This window comes from Lates calcarifer, linkage group LG2 (genome assembly GCF_001640805.2).
Source record: "Lates calcarifer isolate ASB-BC8 linkage group LG2, TLL_Latcal_v3, whole genome shotgun sequence".
Lineage (NCBI taxonomy): Eukaryota > Metazoa > Chordata > Actinopteri > Centropomidae > Lates > Lates calcarifer.
Genome location: NC_066834.1, coordinates 18,741,191 through 18,763,544, shown reverse-complemented (window position 1 = coordinate 18,763,544; position 22,354 = coordinate 18,741,191). Strand labels below are relative to the sequence as shown.

General features: G+C 41.6%; 1 protein-coding gene across 1 annotated transcript; it reads right to left on the bottom strand.

Annotated features, from left to right (window-relative positions):
* Positions 1-2,183: 2,183 nt before the first annotated feature.
* Positions 2,184-21,579, bottom strand: LOC108897735 (neuropilin and tolloid-like protein 2). The gene is given in 11 exon segments (XM_018697492.2): positions 2,184-4,126; positions 4,937-5,067; positions 5,248-5,361; positions 8,749-8,977; positions 12,389-12,516; positions 13,104-13,151; positions 13,693-13,912; positions 13,914-13,942; positions 16,459-16,602; positions 16,855-16,911; positions 21,083-21,579. Coding segments are annotated over 11 exon segments (1,842 nt in total). The 5' UTR covers positions 21,093-21,579; the 3' UTR covers positions 2,184-3,394.
* Between the last annotated feature and the right edge of the window lie 775 nt (positions 21,580-22,354).

Genomic DNA, 22,354 nt, shown 5'->3' with positions numbered 1-22,354 from the left:
AGATAATGGTCATCTCCCTGCTTGGCTGTATGTATTTATGTGTTTGTTTTACACATGTGAGTGTAAGGCCCTAAACAATTGTTAAGTGTAGTGGGCTATGTCAGAAAATCATAGTAATGTTTTCACTCTGTATTATTGTGTCACAGTTTTTTTTTTTTTTTTTTTTTATTATGAAAAATCAACGTCATAATGTTTGTGTGTGTGTGTGTGTGTGTGTGTGTGTTTGTGTGTTAAAATGTTTTTTCAACAGGTTTGACTTGCAGGCTGTACCTCCATCCACCTCCACTAATGTCCACCACAAAACTTAATAGGGTGGTGCAACAGTAACCATCTTCAGCTCAGCAGCTGGAAAACCAAGGAGCTGGTGGTGGACTTCTGGCATATTACGGTGTCTCCACCCTGGTTGCCATAAGGGGTGGAGATGGTGGACACCTGCAAGCTTCGGGAGGGGGGGCAACTAAACAACAAACTGGACCAATCAGACAACACTGTGGCCTCCTGCAGGCATGGACAGAGCAGGTCCTTCCTTGTGCACTAGGCTGTTACGGACCAGTCTGGCAAGTGTTATCTTCTTTGCTTCGCTTGTGGTGCCTACTAACTGGGCAAGCTGGTGAGCAAGGCCAGGTCTGTGGTGGGGATGAAACTGATGGGGATGATGGTGTGTAGGCAGCAATAGAGAAGAGGATGAAAGTAATGCTGAAAGCTATCATGGACAGCCCCTCTCATGCTCTCTGTGCTGAGCTGAGGTCACTCAGCAACACTTTCAGCTACATGACACAAAGTGCTTAGGGGCCTCTTTCGTACCATTAGCCATCAGACTCCACTACGCTACAGCATCCAGTTCCTCCCACCTCCACTGACTGAGACTTACATTGCACACGTATTCTCATATACAAATAGATCTATTAATTGTGTCTATTATTCAAATTTGATCTAATTTTATTTTTTCAAATGTATATAATGTTGTTATTCACATTCCCTTGTGCTCTTGTGTCAAATTGAATTTCTCCTACAGGGATCAATAAATCAATCAGTACATTTCATCTTATCATATTCAATTTACATTGATTGATTTAACCATTACAGTAATCTGAGGTAACAGTGGTAACAGTGATAAACATGTATCTAACAGAATATGGTAAGCTGTTCATATCTTAGCTTCAACAGACTTATGTTGTAGATATTTGATTCATTTGAACTCTTCAAAACACAAAGTTAATTTATTATACTGTATCTCTAATTACAGTCTGACACATTAAAATGAAAGATTCTGAAGATTTGCAATAATTTTATGACTGATTTTTTATGGAGTCTATGCATGATGAAAAATTACATTTTTAATTCAACTCATGAATTCAGTAACTCACAAGAGTAAAATTTAAGATTATTTCACTTTTAACTGGTTCTAACCTCAATTAAAGTTGTTTTAAATCTTATAAATAAAGATATCTTAATTTTACTTTTTGAAATAAGATAGCAGCTGATGTTCTGACTAGATAAAACTAAAGTGTAAATATATATTTTAATTATAAAAGGTGAAAGGTTCTTTAAAGATATTTATAAGTGGGTCCTCTATTTTAAAAGTTGTGATAGCCCGTATCAGGTAGAAATCATGGATCATTCTGACTGGTTAGAATATATTTACAGTCTATATATCAACAATTGTCTGACTCATCTAAATGCTGTTGTACGTATCAGCTTTCTGGGAAAAAGAGTGCCTCTTGTCCAGACAGCTGTTTAGCTCTGCCTGTAGGTTTTTATCAACAGATAAAAAGTGGAGTCTGTCTGCAGGTGGAGCTGCATTTATTTCTCTCCTCTGAGTGATGCTGGAGCAAACCATGGAGGATTATTGTTGTAAAAATACAGAGCAGGGATAAGTATTTTAATTCTGAGTGAACCACACACACATCGCCAGAGCATAATGCATGTGGCCATGAATATCTGAGGATAAAGACAGATGCATTGTGACAGCAAAGGAAAGGGTGATTGGAATTCGCAGGTGTACAGGAGTGAAAGACAGAAAAAAATGATTCATCAAACTTGTTTTCTGTTTGACAGTGAAGAGGATCTGCACTGTGTGTAGACTGTTTCTATATGCATGTCACAATGTGTGTCTTACCTTACTGCAACATCTCCAGTTCCAGCTCTTTCTTGGTAACAATGAACAGAAAAGCTCACACAGGGAGGTGAGTAAGCTCTCATTTAATTCAACAGAATGAAATTATACAACCAGTGGTTAAAATAATAAATGAGTCCCATATAGGCTACATGTCTGGAAACAGGTTGTGCTTGTTTTAAACACTCAGTTCATAGGGAAATTGAGAAACTATATTTTCTCCTGGTAAAGGTTGGGGTTTGGGGATGGTTGCTATTTTTGATTCAGTCCAGGCCTCACAACCAAACACTTCACACTCCATAAACGATTACTTATTGCCTGAATACCCATATGCTATAAAGCTCACGGAGCAGAAACAGTCTTTTCTTCTCTTTTTCTTACCAAAATAAGACAGTCTCTTCATGTGCTCTTCCTGAGGAGAGACTGAATGGAGTGTACCTTCTGTGTATGGCTGAGGTAACCATGACAACTGCGTAATTATTCTTGTAATATAACATCAGTATCATTGTCATTGTCAATATGTCAAACCAACTTCATCATCAACTTCAACCTCATCCTCATCATCATCATCATCATCATCAACACCACGTCATGGATAAGTCATCTTCATAAAATCATCTGAGGAACATTTGAAAAAAGATTAAAGAGTTAAAAGCCAAACATCATCATGAGGCTGGATATATACTGGTTTTAACAGTACAGTACACTGACAAAAATAAAGACTCAAATAAATTATTAGAAGACGCACTATATATCATATATCATATATCTGTGCATGGCAGGTGAATAAATGTAAAAACTCAGTCTCTCTCAGCTTGTCTCTCTCCCTGTAATAGAGTGGTTTCCTGACGTTTTAGGCAACCAAACAGAGTGAAGTCTGGATCTGCATGCGAGGACATTCTCCTGTGAGTCTCTGATAGAGGGAGAGAGTAAATGAGTAGAACATTGGAGGAGAGACAAGATGTCTCCATGCTCCCTTCTTTTGAAATCCCTCAGTATTCTGAAGAATAGAAAGATTACTTTCCTCAGTTTTTCTCTATTTCTGGTGGCTAATTTTTTGTCTCCCATTCTTCCCAAACTTCCATATGAGACTACGAGTGGAGACCCACAATACTATTAATACTGCCTGGAGAGCAAAACGGTAGAAGAACAAACGGGAGCGATCAGTTTGGGATTATTGTGGCTCTCCTGCCTTCTCTTCTTCCGTCTGTTGTCTCGATGAGTGAAATGTGAGGTCTGTCTGCTCTCCTCTTCTGTTTTCCTTCCTCCCTTCTCCATCTAGAAGTCCATGGACATGGAGCGCTGTTGAGGATCAACTATGGTGGTGCTGTTACGAGCGCTGTTGCCACGGACACTGAGGGTTCCGCAGGCTCCGGCCATACCAACACCGATCCCTCCAGCAATGCCACTAGGCCCCGCCATGCTCATTCCTCCTGCCATACCCATTCCTCCAGCCATCGCAACACCTCCTGTTATCCCCACTGCCCCTCCAATCCCTCCTCCTGCTATCCCTGATGCTCCTCCTATTGCTCCTCCGCCTGTGGCTCCTCCAGTGGCTCCTCCTCCACCACGGCCATAGATCTCACATGGGATCTCCTCTGTGACGCGGTCCTCAATGACCTGCTGGTCGCAGTCGTGAGTCTGTGAGTGCTGCTTGTAGCCGTAGCAGCTCTTCTTGTAGCTGGCTGTGGAGTTGAAAGTCTTCATGGGCGGTGGCTTGGAGAAGTCGTTGTGGTAGGACAGCTCCATAGAGCTCAGGGTGGTGCGGCTGTGCTTCATACTGCCGCCGCCAGTAGCCACCGAGGCTTGTGAGCCGCAGTGGTGCTCGTGGACACAGCGGGACATAGTGGAGGAACGCCGCAGCTTGTGGAAGCTGTCCAGCTCCTCGGACAGGTCAGCGAGGTCAGAGGATATCTCCTTGTCACGGAGAGAGAACAGCTCGTAGTGCGGCGGATCAAAGACCTCCTGGAATCCAGCCTTGTTGAAAACACCAGGCCGGCGAGCTACAACCTTGAAAAGAAGAAGATCCATTCAGACCATTAAACGTTGGTTATCAGCAGGCCACTAGTTTCACACTGACGTGAGGACTGTATTGTGTTTTTGTCTGTACTGCTTTAAGTAGGTGTGGCGCAGTCATGTACTAGAAATGGATGTCACATACTTCTGGTGGAGAAGAAAGGGGTAAAAGACAATTTCCACCCTAAAACAAGGACTTAAAATGAATTTGTATGTTGCACATACTTCAGATTTTTTAATTCTGACTTACAAACCTCTTGTGATATTATTTTCTAAGTCTCTGGTAAAAATATTTTCATGAAGTTGCAAGAATATTCACACCTTTCTAAACCATCATCTGCTCAGTGTCAAAAAAACAGATGTCCTTAAGAGCCACAGTTTTTACATAATGTTCAGCGGTCACAGAGGAGAAATCTATTACAGAGGAGTCAGAGACAGCAGTTTCTTTACCAGCCTCAACAGACCAGGCATAAAAAAAGCTTTTTGGCTGAGAGGTGCCTTCTGACAGCTGTAGGAAATCACAAACTTAAGTTAAAAAAAATAGATGGAACAAGATTAATAGAAAGTGATTAAACCAAAAAAGACCTTGAAACCGAACATCTCCTGTGATATACTGGATTTTTTTTGATATGGTCTGTAATGATGTAAAATCCAAAGGATTTCTTTCTTCCTTGTCTCCAAAGCTACCTGTGACCTTCTGATCTGGTCTGGAATCCCACTATCGCTTTCAATTAGGTGTCTCTCCTTTTCTGGCTCGGTCAGCTCTCCTGCTGAGCAAAAAGTCAATTACAAAGGACGAGTTACCTTTTTCCTCGGCTGCTTCATTTGGACCAGGATGGAGATGATGAGAAGAACCAGGACAATGCCTGATGAGACACCAATGACAGTGCCATGGGTCTTAGTGATCTGATGGAAGAGCCCCTTAGATCGCTTCTCTGCAGGGGGACGGGGTGAAGAGAGGAGACAAGAAGAGAGAAAAAGAAAAGAAAAAAGAAAGCAATGGAAAATGAAGAAATAATGCACAAAAAGGAAAATTGGATAAAAACTTGCAAAATAAACCTAAATTAACCATAATAACCTCAACTGGGAATAGCTGGCAAAAAGAAGACAATCACCTTTGCAGTGGTTTTCATCCCATGGGTAGACACAGTTCTGAACCCCATTGCACACCAGGGAGTTGTTAATACACATGTTGCTGTGGCAGAAGAATGTACTGCCTGAACAGGGGGCTGCAGGCAAAAGACAATACACAGAGAAAATGGAATTTATCAAAAACAACAGAAAAGCAGCTGTGCTGAGTAAATGATGGCTACAAAAGTGAAAAGGACCAGAGGCTATTTTGATGATAATAACAGTAAAACAATAGCAACAATAAAGGAACAATAATTTGTCTGTAGAAATCTCTAGAGGCATGTAATAAAAGACAAAATGTTCTATTATTTCTTAAAACTCTAGAGGCCTGATGGAGACAGATTACACAAGGCCATACATCATCATTTCCTGCAGACACAACAGGCAGCATCAGGAGGTGATGAAGGGAGGAGATGGCCGCTTCACTGAGCTGCAACCTCCATGTCAGGGGAGGTTGAGAGAGGGGAAAGAGTGGGGAGAGCAGTTGGTTGTGTGGACAGGAGAGGGTGGAATATGAAAAAGATGAAAAGAAAGGCGGGGGGGGGGGATACGGGTAGAAGTGGCTTTGGGCCATCATGGGTTGCAGATGGCCAGGCAGGTGTCCTGAGACACCCCACATTAAAGCGACTGTTAGCGTATGAAGGCTTGGATGGCAGAGACAGAGATGACTAGTAATTGATGCTGGCTGCTGGTATCAGGAGATCGATGCACTGCCAGTCAGAGGGAAGAGCAATGCTGAGGGAAGATGCAGACGCCTGAGTCTTGGTGTAGACAATTCGAGACTACAGTAAAAGCTGTGGGTAATCTGGTTCTTATGTACGACTAGAAATGGGTGCAGTGGAAACTGGTTGAAAAGCAGTGACATAATGTATTTCTTATGTATCCTCTGCTGCTACCTCCTTTTTTCATCAGGTCCTGTGTAATCAAACCAAGGCTGCCACCACATTTACCACTGAGCATTTAACACTGTGTAGTCATTCTCATTTGTTTATATACTGGAGGACAGACAAGATTCACACACAGACCTCCTGTGTAACGTGAAAATTGAGCTGAGCTATCAACTCAGCCATCTTACTCTACTCTGAATACATAGCAACTTAATCAAAGAGATGATACATTTGATTAGGCATGGTGCCCATCTAAAGTTCAACCCTTTGTTTGGCCTAGCATAAAATAAAATAAACAGCAGCATTTTTCTGAAACCATCCCCTGGTTTAAGCAACAGCAGTATTTACGTTGTAACCATGTTAAAAATATGTACCCCGTAGTGTCACATTTTCACAGAGTTTCAGTGGATGTAACTATGTTAACTGCAGTTTGTGATTAAATTAAACTGAGGTGTTAAAAAGAGATGTGAGATTAAAGAATTGTATTTTATTTTTCCTTTACCGTTACCATTCAAATATTGAATCAAGACAAGTCAAGTGAGTTTAATTCACATAGACCAAAATCCTAAATCACAAAATTGCCTCAATGTGCAGTCTCTACCTAGGCCCCTTAACAGATTACAAACATTTATGAAGAACATAAATCCAAGAGGATGTGGAGTAACTTCCAGGTGCTGTCAAAACGTGTATGAACTGAGCCACATAAACCTCCTCTCTACCATGAAGATTGAGTAAAAACCAACAACAACCACTTACTTACACAGACTCACACAAACAAAGCTTACTCCCACCATGAGTGTTTACGCACACGATTCAGTATAATACTCAGCCTCTGTCTCCTATGGCTTGTTTACATCTATAAAAACTGGCCTTTCCCAGTTTACTCTCCCCTCCTTTTTTTCTTTTTAGACACATAGGCTTTAGCAGCTGCAGACACACTCTTTGAGTCTTTATCACAACTGAAACAGATTGCGGTCCGCTCCACCAGCTTCACCCCTGCTCCGAGGTCCACTGTGATGAGGGCTCTGAGCCTCCATTTCCCTTTCCTCACATACTTCCTCTGCCTCGTGGTTATATAACTTTGACAAAAGGACATGTATGTGTGTGTAAGAGTGTGTATGAAAGAGTGTGTGTGTGTGTGTGTGTGTGTGTTGGAGTGTCCTGTCCATCCATCTCCCGATGAGCCTATTGACGGGGTCGCTCCCCTGACACTGTGATCACTTCCAAACTGATTATACATCTTCCGCCTTCAAAATGTGGTTTCTCAGAGGTTGTCAACAATGCTTCACCTGCTTACCCCCACACTCCACACACACACACACACACAAGCACACAGCTCACATCTGAACCTATGCACTCTGTCTGTGTGTGTGTGTGTGTGTGTGTGTGTGTGTGGATTTAGGACAGTCTTAATATGTCTGGTTTACATATCAGAGGGGGGTTCAGTCGGAAGATTAGAGCACATTAAGGATGATGGAGTGCGAAAGGCAAAACTCATCTTGTTCTCTGAGTGACAAAGATTAATGCTTCCCTCTGACCTCCAAGTAAACTTTGAGCCAGTGTCTGACTCTGACCAAATAAAGTTTGGGAGTCATTCAAGAGACTTCAGACTTCTCTAAGATGAACTGTGTGATCGGAATTAATGAGGATCCAAATGGTCTTAAGGATTCTCAGAGTAAAAAAAAAAAAAAAAACACCCTTGCTGAATTTAAAAGGCCATTAAGCTCTGACTGTGATGGTTATGGGTTTGCTGATGAAAACAACATTAGCATTCACCCAGGGTTTCAGAAGTGTGCAGGAGAATGTGGCAATTAATATCTGAGTCTATTCAGGCATTTAATGAAAATATTACGGTGTGCTAACAGAAAACTGTTTCCTGCATGGCAATTTCAGTTACTTCATGTACAGCCTTTAACAGCATTTTCTTGAAACTTCCTTGTCTCCTCAAAAATGATGAAGCTTAATGTATAATTACTTCCAGTAGATCCATTAACCCTACTCTAGCTTTTCTTTTCACCAAAATAGTGAAATAAATTCCTATTTTCCTCTTGTAAGTGACCTCTAATAAGCACAGTATCATACTGTGACATGCATATCAAGAAATTATTTGACGTTCTCACTCATTTAAAAAATGCTGGAGTAAATAATTGGTTTTTGCATATCTGTGCCCTAAACATGGCCCAGTGTAATTAGCTTTCCTAACTGAAATGACACTTCAGTGTCTGCTGGTGGCTACTGATGCAGACAGAATGTAGGACCTCATAAATCAACAGTTTTGTGTCTCTTTCTGGACTGTGGATAATTCAGTGGCTGGTAGGTTTTGGGTGACATATGGTGCTTTATGTAGTCCATAATCAAGAGTTACACAGTCATAGGGGGCAAGAGAAACAGGAATGGAGTTTTGTCTTTCTGTGATTTCCATAATTCTTAACACATTCAGACCAAACTACAACAAAGACATGGAATCCGGTCGATCTCTGTTACTGGATATATTGTATTTGCATAAACTCTAAAGTATAATGCTAATATTTTTTTACCTGGGGCCTGTTTTCCCATTTTACTTCATAAAATTAAGTTGTCAAGATGACTGTTACTCACGATCAACAAAGGAAGTGAAGAGCATGCGGAACCGGCTGAGTCGGCTCTTCTCATCGGCCCACATTCGCACGACTCCCACACCGTTATCCAACATCACATCATTGGCCACGGTGCTGCAGAACTTGGCCTTGAGGTTCTCAATGGCGCTGCTGCCATCGTACACAGCCACAAAGTTCTTCTTGCACTCATTTGAGTGCTCCATCTGGTACTCCATGAAGCGCAGGTAGATCTGGTGACAGACGGGAGATGGAAATCAGTGTGGAGGCTACTGATAATCAGCAACTGTGCAATTTATGAAGGCAAATACATGAAAAATATGCCTCAAATTGTTAATGCAAGTGGAACTCTGTAACTTCAGTTTCTCCAGAGTACACTGGGATAGGAACAGAATGAACAGTTTTGAAGATGGATAGAAGATGCATTGACAGAGAATAGAATCAACAACAAAATAAATCTAAATCTAATCAAAGTTGTGCGGAGAGCATGCATTATTCATACACTGATAGCTGGCAACTTAATTAATCTTTGAAAATATCTGTCATGGTTCTGCTCTGTCTCCCTCACCTTTCTCTTTTCCCATAGCTGCGTCTAAATTCAAAGAATGCTGCAGGGACTGAAGGCTAGTGAGCTGAACCAGCACCTCCTCCCAAAATGAGGCAGTATGGTGCAAAACTAGCGGTGTGCTTGGGTGGCTGTTCTCAACTTATAAAGTTGGAAATGTCCAAATATCCCACCAAGAAGTTTTGGTCAAAAAGCTAACACTAGAGGTTTTGTGGTGCTGAAGTTACATAGTGCAGTGTGGGTGGTGATGTTTCCCATGTTCACCAATTGGCAAACTTACTTCTTATGTGTGATGATGACAACCTAAACACAACCACTTGGTAAATACAACTTCCTCATTTGATGATTTGCTCTGATCTACTATCTCTAATGTCTCAGCCTCTGAATATATCACAGCAAACATCTTAAGGTGTAAAAAAGCACTGGTGTAACTAATAACATTAATGATAAGTCATTCCAGTTAGTGAGCATGCATAATACCAGGGGCTCGACTAAATGTGGCACATTATTATTCATGTTATCAATTACAACACATTATGGTGGGTGAACTCAATAGCCATAACGCTGGAGCCAGCATAGCAAACTTAACTCTTTATAGATTTAAGTCTTAACGTCAGACAGTGAACGCCTATTGCCATGTTGATGAGATGAGCCAAGTGTGGTGTAAACACCAACATGTACTAATCTTACAGATGCACTGAAGTGTTGTCAATAAACCTAAACCTAAACCTCAGCATGTGCTTCTCTTTTTATATGAGATATTAAAATCCCTGATGAGGAAAAAGGATAGATACAACTTGAGGTTGAGCTTGTGTCCTGTGTCTACATTGGCCTTTTTCACAGCAGCCTTGTCGCAGTAGGAGAAGCACAGGTGTTGCTAATTACATTAATGATGGCTCTGTTCGATTTAAGTGTCCCAGTGAGCCATGGCAGTGTGACAGTGAGCTAGCATGCACAATACCACGACCCTGAAACTTAATCAGCTAAATGGAATTCAGCCATCATTAGTTTTATTAATTACACCTGTGCTCCTGCTACTGTAATATGTCTTAATGTCCTCTGTGAAATGCCGATTACAGAGCCTGTGGTTCGCACTTGCTCACTAGAGGGTCTGGGTGCATTCCCCGCCTCTGTAAATCACATGAACGCCACTGTGACTGGGGACCTGCCTGCACAGCAGCTTCTCCTTTCCTTGTAAGCTACCCTAAACATATACATGTAGTGTGTGAGATTTCACCTACAAAATAAATGTCTTTAAATTGTGTGAACGAGTCAAATGGGCAGTAACGACAAAATATGATCTTGACTTCAAAGGAACAACAGCTTAGATGAAACCTCAGCACATTTCACGCACAGGTACCTGTAACCACGCAGCAGTTATGTAGCTGCTGAATGTGCTACTCTGTTCCTTCTGCTTCGTTGAGCTAATATGTGACTAGGCAACTCTGTGCTGCTGCTAAATTCAGATCCTCTTCACTGCTGTGTCACACTGCACATGTAGGACCAGTGAAATGACTGCAGGGGACAAATCTATCTATGTGAGGGGAGTTAGGAAGTGTGTGTGTGAGTCATACACGAATGTTTACATGTGGACGCATAAAATGTAATTTTGTATACACGTGTATGGGTAATTGCTTACAGATCTGTATGTGACAGTTTATTATGTAACTTGTGACTGTGTGCATGTGCTGTTTTATACTTAATTAGATGTGCATGAATTTGTGTCTGCATGTGTGTCAGTATATTGTGTCCAATGAACGGGACAGCAATATGCCGATCACTCATTTAGTCATGAGGGAGACACAGAGCAGTGGCAAATCTAGGCTAGCCGGGTTATCATTGTCATTTCAATGAGATTTTTGGATATCCACTCATAAATATCAGAACTTATGAGAACACATCACTGGGCTTTCATTCTTAGCTTGAAAATCTACTTAAGAATCTCCAGGGCTGTATTTCATAAATAAAATTTATTTGCCTGCATTGCTTTTCCTCACGCTGCCTCTTGGTGTATTTGCACTGCTCATACACATTATGAGCACAATACACAATACAGACATGACCACTGGAGGGTTTGTTCTCAATGACTAGAGCACAAAATGCTTCTATATGCATTCACACAAAATATCTAAATCAGGACAGCTACTACAGGCTTTTATAGATACATATCTGCTTAGCTGCTTGTTTGGTTAATTACTTTATTTGAAACAGAGCAGGTCAAAGAGTTATTTCCCAATGATACAGTCTGATGATAGAAGGAGATGTTTTGACACGAAGAAGTGCAAAAGTGAAAAATGTAAAAATAATACTGATGTTAAGTTATAGAAAAATGTCAAGGTGAATTGCTGAAACAACTCTGACAGACAGCGGGGAACACACTGAACAGAGTGACGGTACACAGGGTGAGTTTAGAGTTGACTCCACAACTATTTAGAAATTTTGGGCTGTTTCTACTCTTGTTTATATTCAGAGCATCACCCCATTTAAACTCTGTTCACATGGCAAGTCCTCATGAGAAATTTCTGAATTTTTATTTTTTTTTGATAAGTACTCATATCTATCCTTGGAATAGATATGAATGTCCAAATCTCCATGCAATTGTTTTCCGTTCATTACAATAATTAGGGAAACATTAGTGCTTTGATCAAAATAAACATCCTGAGCTGGGTGTGAACACAGCCATAGAGCTCTTACAAAGCACTGAGAGAGATGTGCACCATGTTACATAACATAAGAACATAAGTGAGAGTTACTGATAGTTCAGATGTAAAACATTAAAATTCCTCCGACATTGTTCAATCTTAACAAATATCCCCTTGAAAGATGAATTAAAGTCCTTGAGTGCTTTATGCTACTTTAATATGATCTCAGGATGTTATTATGTTTTCATCATAACTACATCAATTAAGTAAAGGCATGCATTTGAACATGAGGCATCCAAATAAAAGCACAGCCTAGACCTTAGACCATCACTGAAATAAAATGGAGAATTCTGACAGACGCAAACATGGGTTGAAGGACAGGACAGAAGCAACACGTGCCACCATTCCTGATGACTAATATGGTCCATTATACCGACCTTGGACTGAGGAGGAGCCCTGATGGTCCAGATACAGTCCAGGGCATCACCAGGCTTCACTCGCTCTTCCTCTTCCACCTGACTGGAGCGAATAATCCCATCCCATCCACCGATTTCAAACTGACAGTCTGTAGAGAGACAGAAGAGTTGTGGAGGAGAGGTAAGAAGAAAAAGAAAGGGAGTGAGAGTGTGTGTGAGAGAGAGAGAGAGAAGAGAGGGATGAAAGATAGGCAAGGTGAGAAAGGGGTCACATGGAGGTGCATGAGAGAAGCAAAAAAGGAAACAGAGAGAAGAAAACAGACAGGGATAGAAGAAAGCAGACAATAAAGAGGAAAAGGGCAGGATGAGGAGAAGAGCGTGACAGACAGAGGGACAGATGAAGGATTTTATTTAAAGAAGTAAAGGATTTAAGGTGGAATTGAAGTGAGCACAGTGGATTACCACAAAGGACAATAAGAAGACAGAGGAACAAAGGCAGGAAGACAGGAGAGGAAGTGCAGGATAAAAGAGGTGTGCGTTCTTTCATGTGTTTAAATTTGTGCACGTGTGTGTATGTACATCCTATCACTTTATGTACAATTGTGTGCTTGTCAAGGTACATTTGCATGTTCAGCATTCACGTCAGAGGCAGAGATGGCCTGCGGTAAGCTTCTGAGCACAGAAGAGCTCTTCAAAAAGGACCGAACACAAACCGACAAAATACTGAAGAGCTTACCTGGGATGGGGTTTAGCAGTCCGCCCACGTGCAGATGAAAATCAGGGTCTGAAATGATAAGATTTGGGAGGTACATTACTCTCGATCCACACAGCAGAGATAGGTAAGCAGAGAACACAAGATAAGATCCCATTAAGGCAGGCAAGATAAAGCAGAAGGGGTCTGTTTGAAGCTAATATTTGTTGCTTGATGGAAGACGCTGATTTGTAGGCATATTGGGTTCAGATTGGAGGCTCTGATGTTGTGTGTCTGCTGAAGAGCATGAAAAGTGAGGGGAAAAAGCCTATGATGTTTCAAAAATTGGAGACCTCGTGGGTGACCTGTGGATGTCCAGCCTGCTGGTAATGAACACAAACAAGATGGGCAAAGCAGAAAAATTATGTTTTAGAGAAGAATGGCGTCTTTTCTGTCACACCAAGATCAGATCCTCCTTTATGTTTTGCTGGACTTTGTAAAAGCAAACTAACCAGATCCAGTTCTCTACACATCTTATTCAAAACCTCTGATGTGTACAGCAATTAGCTTTAAGAGTTTGGCAGTGTATTCTGGAGGTCCATTAACTGCAAATATACAGTTTGAGTGTCTCTACCTGCAATGAAGGTGTACTTGATGCGGAAGCCAAGGCCCTCCAGCTCCTCGTCACTGGTAAACTTGATCCACATGAAACGTCCCGTCGACGTGACCAGGCCTGGGTTCTTTCCCCCACAGAAGCGATCTATGAGTGGTGAGAATCCAAACGGCCCATCGCGGATTTCGATGTGGTCGAAGCGGCACTCGAATGAGGGCTCGATGTAGTAATTCTTATCGAAAGGACAGCTGAATCCTCTGCCTGGGGAGAGCTTTGGTGAACAACAGGGACGGGTTGAGGGGAAGAAACAAAGGGAAAGAAAATATGAAAAGAATAAAATTAGACCAAGTTTATGCAGGATAAAGAAAGATCTGGATTTAATTCTATAGCATAAATGAAAAGCAGAGTCAAATATGAGTTCATCTGATGCTGAAGCTGAGCACTTGGGTTGTTACTCCTAATCCCTAAACTGACTGAGTGGAGAGCAAACGTTTGGCTCAGACCTACAGTAGGAGCAGTGTAACTAAATCCCTAGACAGACATGGAATATGGAACATGGAATCTGTTAAAGCGATATCTTTTTGTCATTCAGATGATATCTGACTGATGTGTTCCTTGCAGCTTGACGGGACATTTATAGAAATAGCCAGAGTGACTGAGTGACATTTGGCACATGGTGCATGAGAGGGAGCGGTGTCACAGCTGAGTAAAAAACTATTCATATGAAGGAAAACAGATTGCTGTCCTCTCATGGGCTGCATTGCTGATGACTCTAAAGCTGTAATCAATGACCAATGTGAGCATATGGGATGCTCGCCCTAGACGAGGCAGTTGTTTGTTCCTTCGCTCCAATACTCAAATTCACACTAGATAAACCCAGTGAAGTACCTCCTGTCACTTAACTTCCAAGCAACATTCTGCCTTGCCCTCATAAAAGATCATTATTAAAATAGGTGTTGAACGTAATAACTCCTCCCAGACTTTGTTTTTGCTTTGGTCTGTGCTTTAAAATTGTGGTAATCCCCATTACAAACACATTTCCACATTTATAACCTATGCATGAAAAAGCATTAGTGAACAGAAAACAGTCACTGCAACTGTCTTTTAAACAAAAATACAACAGCGCAAATTCACATATGCAAGCATGCATCACACAAATGCACTGATAATGGACAGTGCCCACGCAAACATGTATGAATGGATATGCGCACATGCATACACAAACAGAGACACAGTCTGACATGTCAGCATTGCTGCCTCTGTATCAGTGAATCCAGTTCATCTGTTATGTAAACGCAGAACATATCTATGCACTGAATACAGACAGAGCTCCTGAATAACATTAGCTCGACCTCCACACAGAGGAAGTATTTAACAAGGGCGAGTTATGCCTGCCTTGGGAGATGAATCATACAGATAAAGATGCTGGCAATGGGGTGGGGGTGGGGGGGGTCTGGATCATCTCAGGCATGGCGAAGCCAAACATGAGGTGAGGTCAAGGGTGGCGCATGTGTATGGTGCATGTGTGCAACAGAAATAAAATAAGACTGAATGATCTCTGTGTGAATGTGTGTCTCTATTCTTGTCTTTGAATTTGATCCTGAGTGTTCTCCCTTTCTGCTTGAACAAGCAGCTCGTATGCCTGCACTTCCTGCTATCTGTGTGTGGATTCCCTGGTGTGTTGAGTCTCACTCTCTCTATAACTTTCTATCTCACTCACTCACTCTCACACAAACACACACACGACACAGCTTGATACAGAAAGAGCATAAAGTATAATCAGTTGATCTATTGAGCTGATGAACTCGGGGACATGACACAATCAATGAGCCTCACTAACCACAAATTATGATTACAAAGCTATCTGATTAACACTTATGCCAAACGTGAGCATCTCTCTGTCTCTATGAGAGGCAGAATAAAAGGCTCGACAGTGGAGCTCAGATATGAATATGACTAAGGCCATTCAAGACCAAATAATAGCAAATGATAGGTTCCATCTGTCGCTTCCCAGACCGACTGCGATGTACTACACACCAGTAAGCTGTCTGTGATGGAGTCACGGCTTATTCATCAACAATAGGTCTGAGCTTGCTTTGTCCACAGGGGGAGCCCTTGAGCCATGTGTAAAATCTGTTACCCACCATGGCAAGAGAAGTACCGAGCATACGTCTCATCTGCCTGAAAGGCTGTGCTTAAACTTCATGGACAAACAGTTCATCAATTTAGTATGAAAGCGCACCAACCAACGTCCCAGACCTCATCTCCTATAGCTGCTAATGATGCTTTCCATTATGTTTCCTGTGCGGCAGGCCACCAAATTACTGATGGATGTGCTCATTTCTGGTAAACAGTTAAGTGTTGACAAGGACGCTTACACCACCACAGCTCAGATGTGTTACAGATATGCATCTCTTTTATGTTTCATTCAATAGCAGAGGTCCTCTAGCACACCCTGCCAATAGAGATGAACACAGCACTACTGCGATTAGGCCAGAAGTCAGGGCTACCCACAATGCGCCACTTTCCATCATTTTCAAAGGGCTTTAACTGTGCGGTGAAACAAATTCAGGATGGCTCATTCGGAAAATGTCAGGCTGATTGCCCGCCAGCGAAGGAACACAAAATCAGATAGGGGAAGGTTATATAAAACAATGTCAGTCAGACTAATGACATTCACTGAAGGAGGCAATATGCTGAAAGGCAGGAAACCATGTCAGCTGCTCTGGTGACAACAGCTTCTGAGCAGAAGAGGAAGCGTTCAGATGGAAAAACACCCGGCTTTACCTTCCAAGATGTAAACACACTCCTTGTTGGGTGGGTAAGTGTTGGGGTAGTTTGGTGACGTGAACACCCCTCCGTTGATGTTGCGGACCCACGTGCCACAGTCATTCTGGTTGGGGCTCTGGCCGCCATGTTCGCTCGGGGGATCTGAAAGCAGAGAGGCAAAGAACACAGACAGACAGATGGGTTATTGAGGCAGGGGATCAATGAGGGAATGATTGGACGGCAGGGGAGAGTAGGAGGAGGGTTGGAGAAAGAAAAGGAAAAAAACAGGCAGGGAATTAAAGAGGGAACCATTTTGTCCTGTGATACAAGCAACGGTAACTCCTTTTTTTAGACAGGTTCAGTACAGGTGACACAACATTAATGGAAGAGAGAAGCATTTGAACTCCATCTTACCTTTACTTCTCTGTGCCAGAGCAAAACCCTCTTCTATTAGAAAGAAGAGTATCCACGCTGTAAAGCAGAGATTTCTCACATTAGTTACAGGTGACATAATACTGAATTTATATCTCTGTGTTCAATGGAAATCACTAAACAGCCACAGAATAAGTATGCGTGACTGCAGTATTGATTTTACCTGACCTTGATGAATAGTGAGAAAACTGTAGATCAATACAATTTTTAAGTAAATCTCTGACTGAATTGGTAAATGTAGAAAATATATACTGCAGTGTGTGAGAGAAAAGATAATGAAGTAAATAAAGTATATATCAATGCAGGCATGTCTTTATAATACTGGTGTATGTTCAGGGTATCATCACACAGTTGTGAAGAGAAAGCATTCATGAAAGGGCAGCACTGGAAAAACATTACATTTAGTGATGAATCATCTTGTAAATGACAGAGCTACAAGACTGAAAGAGACTCTAGGCATGGAAGATGTGTATTTGCAGTTGCTTAACATTTCATCTTTAAATACACTGGACACAGATGGGTTGCCATGTATATGAATGTATTATATGGTTCAATTTTATAACTAGTGATAACTAGTATTCTTCTAATGGGAGTTATGATGAAATGCAAACCCTTCAAACAGCATCATATCTTCAATGAGGCACAACATTTGTGAACAAATTAATCGATTAATTGTAGTTTTATCACATATCAGAAAATACAGACAAATGTCTTTTATTTCGAAAAACATCTTATTCATAAAAAATATTCATAAAGTATTCAGGCTAGTATCACATTAGACAAAGAAGAGTAGCAAATTCTATCAAGTAAGAAGCTGGAACAAGTAAATGTGTGGCATGACTAAACATGACTAAAATAATTAATTGATTGTGAAACCAGCATTGAGAATAGTAGCTAATGAAGTAATTGTTTCAGCTCTACACTGAAGGAGGCATGCTGATATATACTGAACAGAGTTACAGTGGTTTAGAGTAGATTGTTAGCTTTTTTATCACTGTAACAGTTGCTGTAAAATCATATTTGTACAGTAATTGTGGGGAACTTATACCTTCAGTGGCAGTTGATTCAATAACCACCTGTTGTGGTATTAGAATGAGTACAAGCCAAAATAGTATTACTAACACTGGCAGGATTATTGGGTGCACTCATAGCATTTAAAAGCAGCAGTAACAACAGTAATAGCAGTTCTAACAGGAGAGACTAGAAGTTTATTAAAGATAGTTTTAAACCAACTCTCATCCAAGCCACAAGACTCTAACCCACGGATCTGCAGCCTCTAGGCACCAGAAACATAAAGCATTAGTAGGAAAAACAAGATTATGGGCTCCAAGGCTTATAGCACTGATGAGGAGACAGGCGTTACTACAGACAATAGGTGAAATATGTTGTATTACAATGATATCTGTACCGAGGGCAAGCATGTTACAGCTTCTGACACTGCCTTGCTCTGATAAGCCGCTGTAGACCTGATCCCCACTGAGTTCATAATAGGTTGGCCCCGCTCACATCAAATTAGACAGTGAGCGTGAGCCTGGCACATTGCATAATGGCACCCAGGAAAGAGGGCTGGAGGGCTGGGACAGAGAGGGAGAGAAGGAGAAAGAAAGAGAGAAAGAGAGAGAAGAGAGAGCGAGAGAGCGAGAGAGAGAGAGGCGGGGGTCTGATGAAGAAGAATGCATGGTTAACACAAGCAGTGACGAAAACCACGCCAGAGTGAGCATGCATGGTTGAACTGTCTCATTTTGAAATGCACACATACACATGGCCCCCAGGCTCCTGTATCCTTATTACTTCTATCTCCATTATCTTGCAATGAAGTATCGTAGGTGGGAGCATGAACTACCACAGGCACATTTAGAGAACAGGCCACCCATATACGGGAGCCAAATCTCACTGAAGCTTTTTTACTTCACAAGCCAGTCACTAAATCTTGTAGATAGCAGGAACACTGTGAACTGCTGCTGCCCTGAAGGAAGGTACTACATGCAAAATGAGAATCTTGTCATCCACTCAAGGGCTCTTAGTTGGAAATATTGCCAAACAGACTGAGTGAAAACATTATTTTTGGCAGCTTACCTGTACATGCTATGAACCAAAATGTTGCCTTGAGCTGCAGTGGCAATGTCTATCAAGTGTATTATAATTTAAATAAGGTTATTAGGCAGATGTTGCATATTTTATGTAGGCAGTTCTAACATCTTTTGTTACATTATAAACAAAAATCGAACTAAAAAGAGTTGCAGCCATTGTGACTTTAACAGCAGGAGAAGAACTTGTGAGCGTGTGTAAAACAGATGATGAATGATAATCAAACACTAAACAGATAATGTCAGGCAACATGCTCTCATACAAAATGCATCACTCTATCTGTTGTCTTACCACTTATCATCACAATTTGCCAAATCCACTGTAAGAAGTGTCCACATACTGTAGGCTATAGCATACTGTAGCTAGAAAGAAGTTTTATCCCCTGCTCCTTCTTATGAACGACAGGAAAAACGTCGGCGGGGACATCATGTCATTTTACATTTCTTCTTCATGAGCTTAATCTGTTTTCTTCTCTCGACACGGACAAGACATTAACACGAAACAGATTCCACCGCAGCCTAATGTAACCCAAGAGGAGTAAGAATTGGAAATTATATAAAAGCTGATAATTTAGCTGTATCCTGTCCAAATAAGGAAGTATGGCCTTACTAAGGTCAATGTGACGTAAACTACAAGGATGCACCAGCTACAAATATGGCTACCAGACATTAGGCTAAGTAGCTTAATTAGAAAGCTAACTTCACAATCTGTGCGTCCAAAAAAATCGTTTTCGTCGGTTTTCTGTCACATTTACGCCATTGTGGTACATAACAAGTGATAATCTGAAGGTAGGCTACACCTGTGGCCACTTAAGAGGTAATTAGACTAATGAACAGGCGAAACGTGGGAGGTATTAACACACCTACATTACCTACATTTCCCCAAAGATTTAGATTTACCTGTTTAACCACACAACTACTGCGGTCAAAAACGCTTCGTTGAACGCATCAAGTGGTGTTGCTGCTGTCTGCTGCGGCGCGTGCCTCAGGTGTTGATAGCGCGAGACGGTGGCTGGAAGGGGAGCCACTTGAGCAGCAGCACGCGCACAGGCTATCGTGTGTGCAGGACAACGAGCATTAGTGTCTGGCTGTGAACTTGGACAGCCTCCCTCGCCACGGAGGAGAAATACTCTGATGTAGGGACCGGAGTTGTTAAGTGATGTGTGAAGTAATACGAGCTGCTGTTTGTTTAATTATCAAATAAATAAATACATAAATGTTTTACGTTATTTAAAGGCAAAAAAAGGCACCTAAAACCTCTGAATGTGCTTCTTTTTGTGGCAACATTTCAGGAGACAAACTCCTATTTGTGACAGACATGATGTTTTTACGCCCGTCTAGTGGAAACGCTTAATGCTCCTTGATGGTTTTATCGCCCCTGTATGGATTTCAAATAAGTGTTTGACCTTAGCTGTCCATTATAATCATGAATCACAACTAGACTGCTCTCACATAGGGCTGCTGTGGACAGAGGCACTCCTCCTCACAGTGCCCAAAACTGGCTGCCAGCGGGAAAAACCTATCTGACATGACGCTATTATTATTATTATTATTATTTACAGTGACTGGGCTCTTGTTGGTTCAAAACCACCCAGACCAAGCCCAGAAGAACCTGTCAGGCTTTTGCCGAATCTTAAAAACATAAGGAGGACACCATCAGGTGCTGGAGCTTGAATTGTTAGGATTATAAATCAGTAGTTAATGGCGATGTCGATCAGTGATGTGGGCAATAAAGCAGGGAGATTCGCCATGAAAAGTTGATGCTAAAGACAGATAAACGAGTCAGAGAGAGAAATGTGGCAGAGAGCGGTGGAGGATCACAGTGATCAGTTCGCATGTATTTACCTGTAGATCGTCTTCTCTGTCTCAGTTTAAGAGAAACATAAAAATAATAATGAGGACTTATTCTGCTCCACTGTGAGCGTTTTTATAATAATCACCCTCATTGCTCTGTGAATCGAAATCGAAATCAGCTGCAAATTAAACAGCCACTATATATATGCAATAATGAGAAACTGCAAAGAGCTGAAAACATTTAATCCACGCTTTAAATAAACTGTCGATTCTCTCTGCCCAAGGCTCCGGACCTTGACGCGCACCGCGGCTGCTCATACACAACTCACCTCTGTGCATTTCCTCTCACGGTGTGATTCCAACCCAAAAGCACCTTTCTAAAAACGCCCTCCTATTCTGTCCATTTTAGGGGGAGGTCCACGATGCTCTTCACAAAATCCAACTTTTCTCTGCCAACAGTAAATCCATTACGCAGAGCCACACTCCAAGAAGACAGCAGCGCCAAGCTCCTCTTCAGTCGGCGATCCCCACTGCGTTTGGCTGGAAGATGAAGACTTGCTGCGAACCTCTCAGCCAGGCATCATTACTGTAAATACAGCTTCCAGAGGGACCACAGTGGAGATGACATGTGGGGACGGACTGATCCAGGCGGGCTGACGCGCTCTAGGAGAGGTAAGTATCCAGAAGACGCATACGGATGGATGATGGATGGAGAGAGACAGAGAGAGATGGAGGAAGAGTACGGAGGAGGAGGAGGAGGAGGAGGAGAGTCCGTCTCTGTCTGATCTCTGTCCGTGTCTGAACTAAGAAATGCTCCTGAACGAGGCTCATTTAAGCCGTGGGCGCTGCTTACATCAATGAGTGGCTTGTCATGAGCACCGTCAAGTCAGACACAGTAAGGAAAAGACTTTTCCGGTCATGTCTTTCAAAATAAAACGTTACTGACGAACTTGTTGCAACTTAAATTACAAATGAAAAGTAAAGCACTTCAAAGAGGGAGGAACACACATGACATTGGCAGTCTGGCATTGTCTTGCTATAACACAAACATGGAAACGTGGATGGGTTGTAAATAAGGAGGTGGACCATAATCATAAAGCAGAAAGCTGGTTTGTTCTGCTTTAATTCAGGACAAACAGCAAACATATGCTGTAGCCCAGTTAGCCCAGTTTTGTGATGGAACAAGGTCTCATATTGTGTACAATATTATTCTTGGTTCTACTATAGCGTCCAATGATTCCACTTAAATGAAAACATTGAAGATCACTATTGATGCCATGAAACTCATCTAGTTTAAGTTTCAGGTTAGTAGAAACTTCATTGTTTTTAAACAAAGAAGCCTTTTCACAGTATATAACTCCTAGGTCATGTGGGTGTAATATAATATAATGCATACTGTATGTGGACACTGATCTCACTATGAATTCATTAGAATCTAGGATCTGAAAGCTGCACACTCTCGGTTATTGATATGTGATTTCTAATTAAAAAACAGCCTTTGTTCTATGGTTATTGATGCGAAAATGTTTAGTTAAGTGACAAAACTCCTCTGTGCACCTCAACAGTAGTGCTCTCCCTCTTTCCTTCTTTTTTTTAATGTT